This window comes from Priapulus caudatus, unplaced genomic scaffold (genome assembly GCF_000485595.1).
Source record: "Priapulus caudatus unplaced genomic scaffold, Priapulus_caudatus-5.0.1 Scaffold640, whole genome shotgun sequence".
Lineage (NCBI taxonomy): Eukaryota > Metazoa > Priapulida > Priapulimorpha > Priapulimorphida > Priapulidae > Priapulus > Priapulus caudatus.
Window position 1 is genome coordinate 118,360 of NW_014577701.1, and position 13,278 is coordinate 131,637.

The window sequence follows — 13,278 nt, forward strand, 5'->3', positions numbered from 1 at the left end:
TCTACTCCTGATATTATCTATCTATCGATCACAACCACGTCTGCCACGTATATTAACGTGGAATTAGTGCATTTGGCAGTTAGTTGATGAATAGAGAGGCTCGTACGAATCGGAATAGATCATATCAGGAGTCTATCAATAGAATCCTATCAATAGAATCCTATTGATAGACTCCTTTAAAAAGAGCCCGTTGTCAGAAACAAACTTAGTCTTAACATTAGTTTTTCTTGTCTTAACAATAACATTTTCTCGTAGACCGTCGACAGCACTTTGTTTCGTATTGTTATGAGGAAATCTGCTGCGATTTTTCATTCAGGTAACTTCGCAGCGTTTCTGTCAACGGTCTAAGAGAAAAAGTTAATGTTAAGACTAATGTTAAGACCAATTTTGTTTCTGACAACGGGCCCCCCCCCCCTCCATATTATACATTGGCGGTGTAACGCACGTACAAAGCAAAAACTTATATTGACAAAAAAACAAAACAATTGCGTGTATATTTAGAAATAGTTGCGTTGAAATTTGGTCCCCATTGCATGTGGCAGGCGTACGCAGGAACATCTGCCCACAGAGGAATGTTCATGTCTATCCATCTTTGTGTTCAACCATAGACACGTCACCAGCAGCAATATAAGATATATATACACACTTCTCGCAAGTATATTTTCATGCACCAATGTCGCAAATGATCACAGCCTAGCTACAAGGCACCTTAATATGTAAACAAACATTCATATCTCACTCCTTCAATACATTAAAGACATAACAATTCTGTAATTGTACAAATAGTACCTAAAATAGTACCTAAAATAGTACCTAAAATAGTACCTTCATAGTTCATATATAAGTATGTATATATATATGTATACATACATATATATATACACACAGATATATATATATATATATATATATACTGGCGTTGCGCTGATAACAACAAAATCATGATATCATGATGGAATTATATCGTATGCGATCATTCATGATCGAATTAATCAGGGCTTGTTCTAACATTCAGTCCGACACAAAACAATGTACTGGAGATTCAAAACGTGTTCAGTGACTAAATTTCACAACTACGATAAATTTTCCATAACCGCGTCATCATCGTCATTATCAATGGAATTAAATCAACTTTATTGTGCATTCGCTTCCTATGCTTATGGCAGTAGTAAATAAGCCATATCGGGAAGTCCCTGCCGCCATATTGAGATCAGATAAGAGGGGGTATAAATTGAGGGCGTATAACATGGGTAGGATAGGACTATTCTAGGTTTTTGATCTATAATTCTCTTCACTAACATCGTACATCATTCACAGGTTCGGTTCTGTTTACATAAACATTTACAAATATGATTGTGGTCATTTGGGATATTTCGCAATGTTTGTGTTAATGCAAAAACTAAAAACGCACGAGTGCTTACATAAATCATGTACTTTCCTAAGCGCGCCTCGGCCAATTGTATACCCCCTTTTTCTGTGACCTAATTAGTACATCTGGACTTTCCGATCTCACTTATAATAACAAATTTGTCATCATTCACCCATGCATATATAGGCAAGCTAGGTGCCTCTGGTGGTGGCAACCTGGACCTTCCTGTAAAACCAGGACCAGCCTATCTGTATGAAAGCCTCTCGACTCTCACTCAATCGGAAAGTCACGTTAGAATAAACCCCGATTCCGTGCCGACCGCTCTCTAGACCGAATCGCTACCAACTATATCACAATGCGTTCGCTGCCGACAACATTTCAAGCGGCATCGACCGAGGCGGTCCGTTCGCGCCCCCCTCCCCACCCCCTCCGTTTCCGGCCGCCCGACAGGGGGCGCCACCTTAACACTGCTGCGCAACGAGACGTTCTAAAAGACAATTCTTTGCGACGATGTGCCGCCGTAACGTTGACGATGCGTTAAACATACGCGCATTAAACTGCGCGCTGATCGGATGCACTTGGCCGAGGCGGGATGGGGGATGGGGGGGGATGTGGGGGATGGGGGAGTCATCAGGTATAGAGGGAGCAGGTAGCGACGTCCGGGGGTTGGTGGTGGTGGTCAGGGGTGGGTCACCTCGCTCGTCCGTCTCCACGTCTTGGCGTCTCTGGTCTTCGCCACCTCGGGTCCCCGCCTTGTCTACACACCTCGCTGTCTCATCGTCTCGGGCCCTCTTGCCGTCTCAGGCCGTCGTTGCCGCGTCTCTACGCCTTGCTGACCCCTGGGCCCTCCATCAGGGGATCGCTCGTGAAAGACTCAAGGCCGCCGTTAGCCGCGGAAGCGTCTGCAACACACGACGATGATGACGTCACTGGTACCTGCGGTCACGCTGTGGAGGTTGTGCCGGGAGATCATTTAACCGCCACATAATAATGGCATTTAGTAATTTAATTTAATAATGATGCCATTTAATTTATATTTATGTTAAATGCCTCCAAACTGCTACTGCGACACACTTACCAATCAGTCACCTTTTCATATACATTACACATTGATACTATCACTTACTACTCATCAATCAATATTACCAATACCTTACACATAGCCACAACCACTTGTTATCGCCATTACCAATACCTTACCCATGGATACAGCCACTAACTTGCCAATCAATCACCATTACCAATACCTTACCCATGGATACAGCCACTAACTTACCAATCAATCGCCATTACGAAGACCTTACCCACGGATACAGCTACTAGCTAACTTATCAATCCATATTACCAATCTTTCTCGCGGGTTTCTAAGCAGAATACGAGAACCGTGGTGGGAGAAACTACTATAAGATCGGTGCCTACAAAGTGAAGCAGGAAGGACCCAACCGACCAACCAGGCCTTATGCCCCCCACGACAAGACAAACATACAAACGGATCTTTTTGTAGAACGGCGGTATTGTACGTCTGGCACATTACCCTGTTTACGTCATATACGGAGTGAATAATAATAGATATACTAATAGATATAACAGATATAATATTATCAGGAGTGAATCATAATAGATCTATCATTAGAAATCAGATCATCATAGTTAAGTTAAATCATTCCCGCGCCTATGTGGCGCATAGGGCGGTGCCTATCTCCGTTTCCTTAACCCGAGGCCATGCATCCGCTTTCACAGTAAATACTACAGCAGGGGGGGGGGGTTAGTCCTCTGGTAGCACTGCGAGTTAACTTTCCACATTCTTTCTCGATCTCTATAGAATCTATTATAATTCACTCCTGGTCTTGCGTTATGTCTACGTCTACGATGCATGCATGAATCTGCGACGTTACCTGTCTGCGTGTCACAACGATGGCATATCATCCAGCTCTGTCGCCTGTTCCATCATGGCTGAACCCACGCACGCAGAGAGAGGGAGAGAGAGCGAGAGCACGGGGGATACGAAAGCGTGGTTAGTGGTTAGTTAGCAATGACACACGAAACATCGGCAGCAGCAGACACACGTAACACAAGAACAAACGAGTAACGTTGACCTTCAACATTGACCTTCTTTCGGCAGGGCCCAAGGCACGACTTTTCCCTCGAGGAATTTTCCGGTAATTTTCTCGAACTTTTTTATTTTCGACAAGGCACGAGATTTTAAGAGAAAAAGTAATTGTACTTCGTCTGGTCGAATCAGCAATTAGTAAGCGGACTTCTGCCTCAAGCAAGTTTTATTGGTTCTGACGTATTAAGCAGGGCTATAGCTTCTGTACGTTAAACTTGTTATTATCATCAGTAAAATGTGAACACGATAGCTATGTGATCAATGTCCAGAATTTTCTAGGGCAGGGGTTCTTAACCTTGGTCCATGGACTCCTTTGGGGTCCGTGGATGGGTTTCAGGGGTCCGTGAACCAGGTGCATAAAAAATTATTGTGTTTATGACCCCTTATGTGCATTTTTCTGGGGAGGGGTCCGTAGCTTTCACCAGATTCTCAGAGGGGTCCATGACCCAAAAAAAGGTTAAGAACCACTGCCATAGGGCCGAACATAATCACATTTTCCATGACCTTCCAGGCCCATAAAATGGTCAATTTCAGTCAAACCAATATCATGTCAATAAAAATTCCAGGAACTTTCCAGGTTTTCCAGAACTTCGTGCGAACCCTGTCACTCCCCTCACTGCCCCGACTCCCTCCCTTCGTTAAAAATGACGAACAGGCAGCAAAAATGTTAGCTGAAGCTGGGTTGAATACAGACGCATGAGCGCACAGCGGGGGATAGATGAGGATACGTTGACAGAGTTAGTGCAGCATGATATACGCTGTATTACACTGCACGCTTCACACAGCAAACCTTCTGCATGCTACAGACTACACGTTCCAGCGTTGGTATTGCCCCAAACATAGGCTATACATATATAGCTTATATTATATATATATATATATAGTATATATATATATAGCCTATGTTCATTTTTTATATAGCTGCATGGATGTCTTTTTATATATATATAGAACGACACAAATCAATTACTAGCAGGTGTATGCCACAAAGTGTATGATTCTGCTCGGAAGCATTATTTCATTGTTTTCTGCTGACTCACCATGAATAGCAATCATTGCCTCACTGGTGCTGCTTCGATGCACAAAGTTCTTTATCCTGGCCCTGGCTAGCTGGTCCAGCAATTCTTGCTGTAATGAAAGAACGTCCTCCGATTAGTATATATATATATATATAACATACAGTTATTGTCAGTTATAGTCAGCGCCATCTAGCGACAATACCAGTGCACGAGATTAAATCCCACAATTACATGTAAAATCGGGAGTGAATAAAAAACAATCGTTCTTTTATTCGCTCCCGGTGAAACGTACGATGGAGCGCTCATAATATAAACGTCATAGTTCAGGGGTTAAGATATTCGGAAGCCGGAACGCGAGAAATCGACTCGCCGCTACGAAACGCGTCAAAAAGTTTAAAGAAAATGACCGCCGAAAAAAAAACAGGGAGAATGAAAACGCAACTGCTTGTCTGTGCAGACGGATGTCATTACGTTTGAAATTTTTACCATCTTGATCGCAACACACGTGCAATCACGCGCAGTCGACGCAGACGAACAAGATTTTGCACAGACAAACACGAACACAAATTTCGGCACTTGCACTGCAACACCAACGCATTTAAATTCTTTTTTTCCTCGGATGATTCCAATCTGGAACACCCTATCCGTGGGTGTTGTGGAAGCGACTGACGTTGACACTTTCAAGTCAAGGCTTCACTCCCACATGCACACGAAACCCACTTTAGGAAGACACCTAGTAGCATTGCACTCACATCATTACGCACCTGTTTGTTTATTGGGCTTATACCTGAATGCACTTACTACCGCTCATAGGGTCATATGTCCCCCCAGGGTACTATCGGAAGGTACCCTGGGTACGGTTCAATATATCGGAACGTACCCTGGTAAATATCTGATATGGTTAGGGTTAGGGTTAGGGTTAGGGTTAGGGAGTAGGTGTAGGCGACTTCCTAGCCTCGTTAGTGGAGTAGGCGAGGTACGGTCCGGCATATTAGATAGTACCAGGGTACGTTCCGGTATATCGAACCGTACCCAGGGTAGGGGCTCTACCCTCCGATAGTACACTGGGGGACATAGAACCTCTCAGCCTTACTACCTTGTCACTATATCCAGTGCAGTGGACACTGACAAGTATGAGAACATAACATAACAAACGCTTATTTCCCGTGGGAAAGTCAGTTAAATATCAGGAGCCGGGCTTTCACTAGAGTATCCTTAGACAATGTCATTACAGCTGGGCTAATGCGGTAGTTTTTCTACACGTGCAGTTCCACGTATTTTAAGCCGATTTCGCATCGAGAGCCTTCGTTGCAAGGTCATTAAGCGGGTTTTTCGCTGGTTCGGTCAAAGATTTTCGCTACGAAAACAGACACCCGCTGCAAACGTAATAAGATAGATTTAAGGGGGTTTTCCTCTTCGGTTGGAAAAGACCGAGTTTTTGACTTTCACGGATAATTTCATCATGGCAGGTGACCTTTGCTGCACCGTCGGTGAACGTGAAATTGATTTGTACAGACTTTAATGGTCGGAAAGCAAACACTGTGGAGTTTCTAATTGCAATTAACAGAATTATGCCCCTTGTTTAATCACTGTCTGGAACACAGCCAGTAGGACAATCAAAGCACCACGTTTTACGAAATACGAAATCGGCCGATTCACGAATCTCTCGCACGATTACTATTTTCATTAAATATTATCATGTACAATTTATCACTTTTATATTATTGTACGATAACTTACCGACAAGTTTATGAAAACAATAGGCTGACTTATTGACTTGAAGTCTTCTGTTATTCTCTCTAATGCCTGAAAATGCACAGATAAACACAATTATTGCAATATCAACCCACATTGACTGACACAAATAATATAACATAAATATAAATTGCCATAATATTGCCCATATTGACTGACAAGTGAATGCGATTTTTGTTCCCAATTACAGGTATGTCCCGTTTTACGATGGTCCATTTTACAACTTTCCACATTAACCTTTTTAAAATTACCTAAAAAATTGAAGAAAAAAATATTGCAACTTAGTAACACATCGCAGTAACGCCTGTGAGTAAAAACACGCAATATGCACTTCTTTTGTTTTTCGTGGTGTATTGTGGGTGGAATCATACCAGGAACCTAGCTCCCATTATTGTCACCATATTACGATATTGTCACATAGAATATCAGTGAAGGAGCCAGACAATGGCGTAAAGACGTACTCATGCGATGGCTCCACAGGGCCAAAGTAAGTTAAAATTTCATTTTATTAACTGTTTTATGTATAAGTATAAAAAAACGTGTTTAAATGTTCAAAATATTTAATTATTTATAAAAAATAGCAATATTAATACATACTTGGGAAAATTTTGGACGATCTCATTTAAATGCATTATAATTTGGCATCGTTTTACGACTTTTCATTTGATGACCCTGTTTTACTGGAACCTAACAATGTCGTAAAATGGAACCTACATGTAATTCATTATTCACAGCCAGTTTAGGCCTTGTCATTTATCCTTTGCTATACACCTCCCCGAACCACGCCCCGGTGTTTCCTCCCAGCAAAGCTTACATACCTGAACAGACGTAAAGTCCATTCCGCTGATGTGTGAGCAATCAAATATCACAGGATTTGGAATGTCATCTGAAATGAATCGAACACACCGCTATGTTACAACCGTGTATGCGCGACTTTAACAGAAAACACAAATCATAGAATGTCACAACCGTCACAACATTGTCCCAACATTGTCACAACCGTGTATGCGCGACTTCTATTTAACAGAAAACACGAAGCATGTAATTGGGCTCGACACACGACGGACTGATCGCATTTTCGTGCGAATTTTCGTTGAAAGAAACGTCGCAAAAGTCACGCGCAACGCAGACCGGTAAACACTCCTGCTAACGATCACGCCTTCATCTTCTTAGAAAAACAATCGCGGGAAATATGCGAGAAATTCCCCCACAAGTTGAATCCCCATCCCTCAAATCTCTCTCTACCGATATAAATTTTATTTATTTTTCATAATTTAATACTATCCGTGGAATAAAGTCGCCTGTGTGAAATTCCTCCACCTCTCGGAATCTTGGATCGTCTAGGGAAAAATTTGCCCCCCCCCCCGCGATCACACTCCACACTCACTCTGCCTCGACTGTTTGATGACGGCGTCGGCGATGTTCTGTGTCGCGGGGAAGTAGAAGCTTTGCTCCGGCCGCATCACCAGCACCCCGCCCTCTCTTTTCTCGTCGACCTTTGGCAGCAGCGACAAGGATTAGCATCAGGGCGCGGGGGAGGCGGGAGGGACGCGGCGACGCGCGGGGGGAGGCGGGAGGCGTGGAGACGCGCGGGGGGAGGCGGGAATGAGAAATCTACTTTTTATCTTATTTTTATATCTATATCTATATTATATGTTATTTTTATATCTCTATGTTTATATTATATCTTATTTTTATATCTATATCTATATTATATGTTATTTTTACATCTCTATATCTATATTATATGTTATTTTTATATCTCTATGTTTATATTATATCTTATTTTTATATCTATATCTATATTATATGTTATTTTTATATCTCTATATCTATATTATATCTTATTTTTCTCTGCTGGACGATGGGTCATGACTTGCGCAGACGGGACCACCGAATTTTCGTCAGCCGGTAACGAACGCCGAGTGACCGCTCGCGACGTGAAACAGCGACGACAGACGGAACAAGATGGCGTAGCGTACGACGGGGGAGCTCACCGCGACGTTGTGATTGGCCGCGTCTGACGTGCTATCCGGCGGGGGCGGGGCCTCGCCGTGCTCGGCGATGGAGCCGCCGGCGTCGGTGACCCGCAGCCCGGGCCGCGCCATGTTGTACAGCAGGAAGATCAGCGACACCCCGACGCCCGCCATGATGCCGTACTGCGCGAGTAAAAACAAGAGGCACGTCGATGAAAACAAGAAGCGCGTCGATGAAAACAAGAGGCACGTCGAGGAAAATAAGAGGCACGGTGAAGAAAACAAGAGGCACGTCGAACGAAACAAGAAGCGTGTCGAAGCAAAATAAGCGGCACATCAGCAAAAACAAGAGGTGCGTTTGTGCGTCGAGATTTTTGCTTTCTCAAGAACTTTTGAATTTTTAAAACATTTTTACGTCTAAATGTTTTTTCTAAAATTTTGAATTTTTGAATTGCTTTGTTTCTTTCACCGACAAGATTTTGTACGATTTTATTGATTTGTATGCATCACATGTGGCATGCTCTGTTCTTGAGCCCCAAATATAAAGCGTATATATATATGCAACTCTGCAGACATAATACATTAGATAGAGCGCATCTAAACGATAAAGCTAGTTGACGGATAAACTCCAGATGCACAGAGCATCCTGTGCCAATATAACCACAGCACTAAAGGCAAGATTTCACGATAAAAACAACTTTTCCATCACAGCCATAATTACCTCTATGCCTAACCCCAGGCATGCTAGGAAGGTGACAAATAGAGGCACCAGGTCCAGTTCTGTGAAAAAACAAGTACCAAGAATGATTACCAGTGCAACTGCACTCCTGAAAAAAAACCGCAGAAGACTTTAGCCACATGAGTCGTTTGAAGGTTATTATTTATCTATCTTTCAATTTATGTTAGAGTTAAGATCCCACACTCAAACATGGATGCCGCGTCTACAATTCACGGCCACTATACTTACTCTTCGTCCTCCATATCTTCGCGACGATCTCGTACTCAAACATGGACGCCACGGCGCAGATGATGATGGCAGCGAGGGTCGCCTGCGGGATGTACGTGAATGCCGCCGACAGGAAGCTGAGAGCTAGCAGCGCGAGCACTCCTACAGATGGCAGCACATGTCGCGGTCAGACGGACGCGGATCGATCGCGCGACGCGACGCGGGCGAGAGCGGCGGTCGATTAACGACTCGTTACACTTCACATTAATGTCAGGAACGCTCTTAAAATCTTAGTACGCGAGCTGAAAAGTGAAACTTTCGCTATCACGCAGGAAAAATCACGAAGATTGGGTTTTCTGATTGAGCTCGCATCAGAAAATGTTGGTACACACTCGTTTGCCCGCCTTCCCCCAATTTGCACTGCTGTCCATGGCAATGGCATATCTATCCCCAAGAAGCGAATTATAACTTCAAAAAAGGTCGCCGATCAAGGTCAAACACGCGCTGCCAACCCACGCAGGAAACATCTCTCGATGGGAGATGTTACGCAGACGTGGGTTGCTAGGTGACGCACGCGCGCACGTGCAGACGAACGCGCGCACGCCCTCCGATCGCCCGCTCGCACCTTACCTGTAAGTATGCCTCCAGCTGGCGTCTTCACGCCACTCTGCGAGTTCACCGCAGTTCTGCGGAGAAAGTCGACACAAACGATTAATATTCAACGATCGCGACACATCGAAATTAGAATTAAACGACAGCTTGCGTGCGGCGACTCCGATTCAATGCGCACGTCGCGCGAGCGCGTGAAATATTTCGATATAGTGAACCACGCATGGCGAATATCGTTATTTAATCGCCCCACGCTAACGAGATGAATTTATGCAACGCACGCAGCGAAATGCATCATAAATTTAAGTACAGTTAGTTCCTCTATGCCACGAAAACAGGGTCGAACGTTGAACTCACACAACACAACTTAAATTTGTCCATAAAAGGCTTCACTATTAAATTTTCAGTCATCTGTATAGTTTATATAACTATGCAACTCTGATAATTAAATAATTAATTAATTGGCCAATTAAACAAATTACTTAAACACTCTCTCTCGTGACTACGATATGACATAGACCACCATCCACCTACGCCACGACACCGCCCGCCATCCACCGACTCCCGCCTATAGCAAACACAAGAACATTCGCTGCCGCGGCACACCTGCCCAGTGGCGCCCTCACCTGGAGAAGCTGCCGGTGACGGGGTAGGCGGAGACGAAGGACCCGAGGATGTTGGCGAGTCCGAGAGCGAGGAGCTCCTGTGTGGGGTCGATCTTGTATCGGTTCTTACGAGCTGCAACACACACAGACGCACACACGCGCGCAATGTGTATACGCTAACATCCCATTTCGCCTACTCTCAGAATGGGCAATATTCCCATTTCGCCTACTCCCATTTCGTCTACTCTCAGAATGGGTAATACTAATAGTGCCATTTCGTCGTAGTATTGATATTACAACAAATACCAGGATAAATTAGTGTGAATGCTACTCCGTCTAGTCTATGTATGCTAATCAAAACTATATATTACACTTATAAATGATTATTTAGTGGGCAAGCTAATGGTAGACAAAATGGGAATGGGGTGGATTTTTAGTTTAGACGAATTGGGAGCAGGCGAATTGGAAGTAGGCCAACCGGGATAAGCCGTGTATAAACAAGAGATAGCAGCCGTGATATACAAGATAATAAATATAGATATGATACATATGACAAACATAAGATACGATACTTTTTTAGGATGAGTCATTGCAAAACGTCACGACCATTTAAACTCACCGTGACACATATACTCCCACAATATTTTCCGACGACGGGGTCCCGGTCAATCGACAGATTAGTGATTCAGTTCGTTAGCCCTTGATTAGTAGTAGCGTCGCGTAATATAGCGTAGTATAATACGGTAGCGTAGCGTACGGTAGCGTAATATAGGGTAATGATAGTGGCTGCCTCCTCCTCTATGACAGACGTGCGCAGACGACAACTCACCGAATGCCTTAGCAATGACAATGCTCTCCAGTATGCCTATGAGGGGAACGACAGCCAAACCGCTGCCAAGTTGCTGCAACATAACAACGTCGTTCGACATTACATTGTGGCGAGGGTGGGAGGATGCGGGGCCAGACCGCTGCCAAGTTGCGGGGGAAGGCAGGGGGACGGGTGAGGGTGCGGGGAAGGGCGGGGTGGGGGAGGGTGGGAGGGGTGAGGGTGCGGGGGAGGGCGGCGGCAGACCGCTGCAACCAACGTAACGACGTCGTTCAACATGACATCGGCGCGAAGGCGAGGCGGGTTTGTAGCTGCCCCGATTACGAGATTACACTATTTACATTGAGCAAGTATCATGTGATATATATATATATATATAGATTATCTGTAAGATCAAATATATTACGTTATCACGAGTGAGATACTAACGGGTGCTATTATATTGATTTAACACATATATATATACAGTGTAGCCCCGTTATAACGCGATGGTTGTTTTCCATGAAATGTCATCGTGAAAAAAGCGGGATCGCGCTAAATCAGGGTTATATATATACGTGGCTATATAAGAGTAAAACAAGGGGGTCCAACGACTCACGGCGTTATATCCGAATTCGCGTAAAATCGGGGTTCCACTGTCTATATATATATATATATTGCTTTGTTGATTTTTTATATGTTTGCCAAACACTGTTCACACAACGCCCGACACATCGTAGCTACGATGATGACAACTGTAGTGTAGCGGTCTTCTGGCCCACGTAGAGAAAGCCATAAAGCTTCTGGTCAACATTACAACAGAGCGAAGGTGGGGCAGCGGGCCGATTACGAAAAAGATTACGTGATTTATATTCGGCAAGCATCGTATGATATATATATACGGTATATAGACAACAGCAAACATACCTAAGATAAGAACAGCTAATAATAGACAAGAGTTAATAATAAGGTGTTGTTAGCTCTTGATATAGATTACATGTAAGTTTATAATATGTTAGATGTGTAGTTATATTAGATTATAAGATCAAATATATTACATTATGATGAGTAAGATACAAACCGGTGCTATTACATTGATACATTGCTATATATATATATATATAGTAGTGGTAAGGGTTAGTGTCAAGGATAGGGTTAGATCTAGGGTTAGATATAGGGATAGATCTAAGGTTAGATCTAGGGTTAGATCTAGGGATAGATCTAGGGATAGATCTAGGGTTAGTGTTAGGGTCAGGGTCAGAGTTAGGGTAAAGGTTAGGGGTAGAGTTAGTGTTAAGGCTAGGGTTAATGTCAGGGTTAGGGTTAGGGTCAGGGTCAGGCATAGGGTTATGGTTAGGGTTATGGTTAGGGTTAGGGTTAGAGTCAGGCATAGGGTTATGGTTAGGGCTAGTGATAGGGTTATGGTTAGGGCTAGTGATAGGGTTATGGTTAGGGCTAGTGTTAGGGTTATGGCTAAGGCTAGTGTTAGGGCTAGTGATAGGGTTATGGTTAGGGCTAGTGTTAGGGTTATGGTTAGGATTAACGTTAATGTTATGGTCAGGGTTAGAGTTAAGGTCATGGTCAGGGTTAGTGTTAAGGTCAGGGTGAGGATCAGCATCAGGGTGAGGGTGAGCACTTACTGACAGCATCTTGGACGGCCCGATGGTGACGTTGCCGTCGGTGATGTAGAAGTTGGGCGGCTTGAACGGCGGCAGGCCGGCGTTGACCTCCCCGGTCAAGGTGAACGGGTCTCGCTGGGCGACCTCCAGCGCGTACGCGATGACCGCAGCTATTAGGACGATCACCGCGTTCCTCGCTGCAAGATCAACGTCAAGGTCAAGCCCGTGTGGGGGGGTCACGTGTCAAGGTCGTGCATGAGAAATGTCTTTTTTTAAATAATTTCACTAGCTTCACCTCTTGACATTTAAGATATTATTCATCGCTTGCCAAGTTATAGAAAGCAAATCTACACGAAGCTTCATTATCAGTATGTATACTTATAATGCGGACGGACGCTTGATCAAAATAATTTTGCGTCATCAACAATTTATTTGCGTCGGCTGGGCGCGGACGCTGCATTCAGA

At 43.9% G+C, this 13,278-nt stretch overlaps 1 protein-coding gene across 1 annotated transcript; it reads right to left on the bottom strand.

Moving 5' to 3' along the window:
• Positions 1 to 337: 337 nt before the first annotated feature.
• On the bottom strand, positions 338 to 13,118 carry LOC106812377 (sodium-independent sulfate anion transporter-like). The gene is made up of 13 exons (XM_014816236.1): positions 13,109 to 13,118; positions 12,835 to 13,010; positions 11,219 to 11,291; positions 10,411 to 10,522; positions 9,806 to 9,861; positions 9,197 to 9,337; positions 8,951 to 9,009; positions 8,251 to 8,412; positions 7,641 to 7,749; positions 7,072 to 7,139; positions 6,239 to 6,304; positions 4,520 to 4,607; positions 338 to 2,271 (listed from the first exon to the last, which is right to left on the bottom strand). The coding sequence occupies exons 1-13, from the start codon at positions 13,116 to 13,118 to the stop codon at positions 2,192 to 2,194; spliced, it is 1,200 nt and encodes a 399-aa protein (XP_014671722.1). The 3' UTR covers positions 338 to 2,191.
• Positions 13,119 to 13,278: the final 160 nt, after the last annotated feature.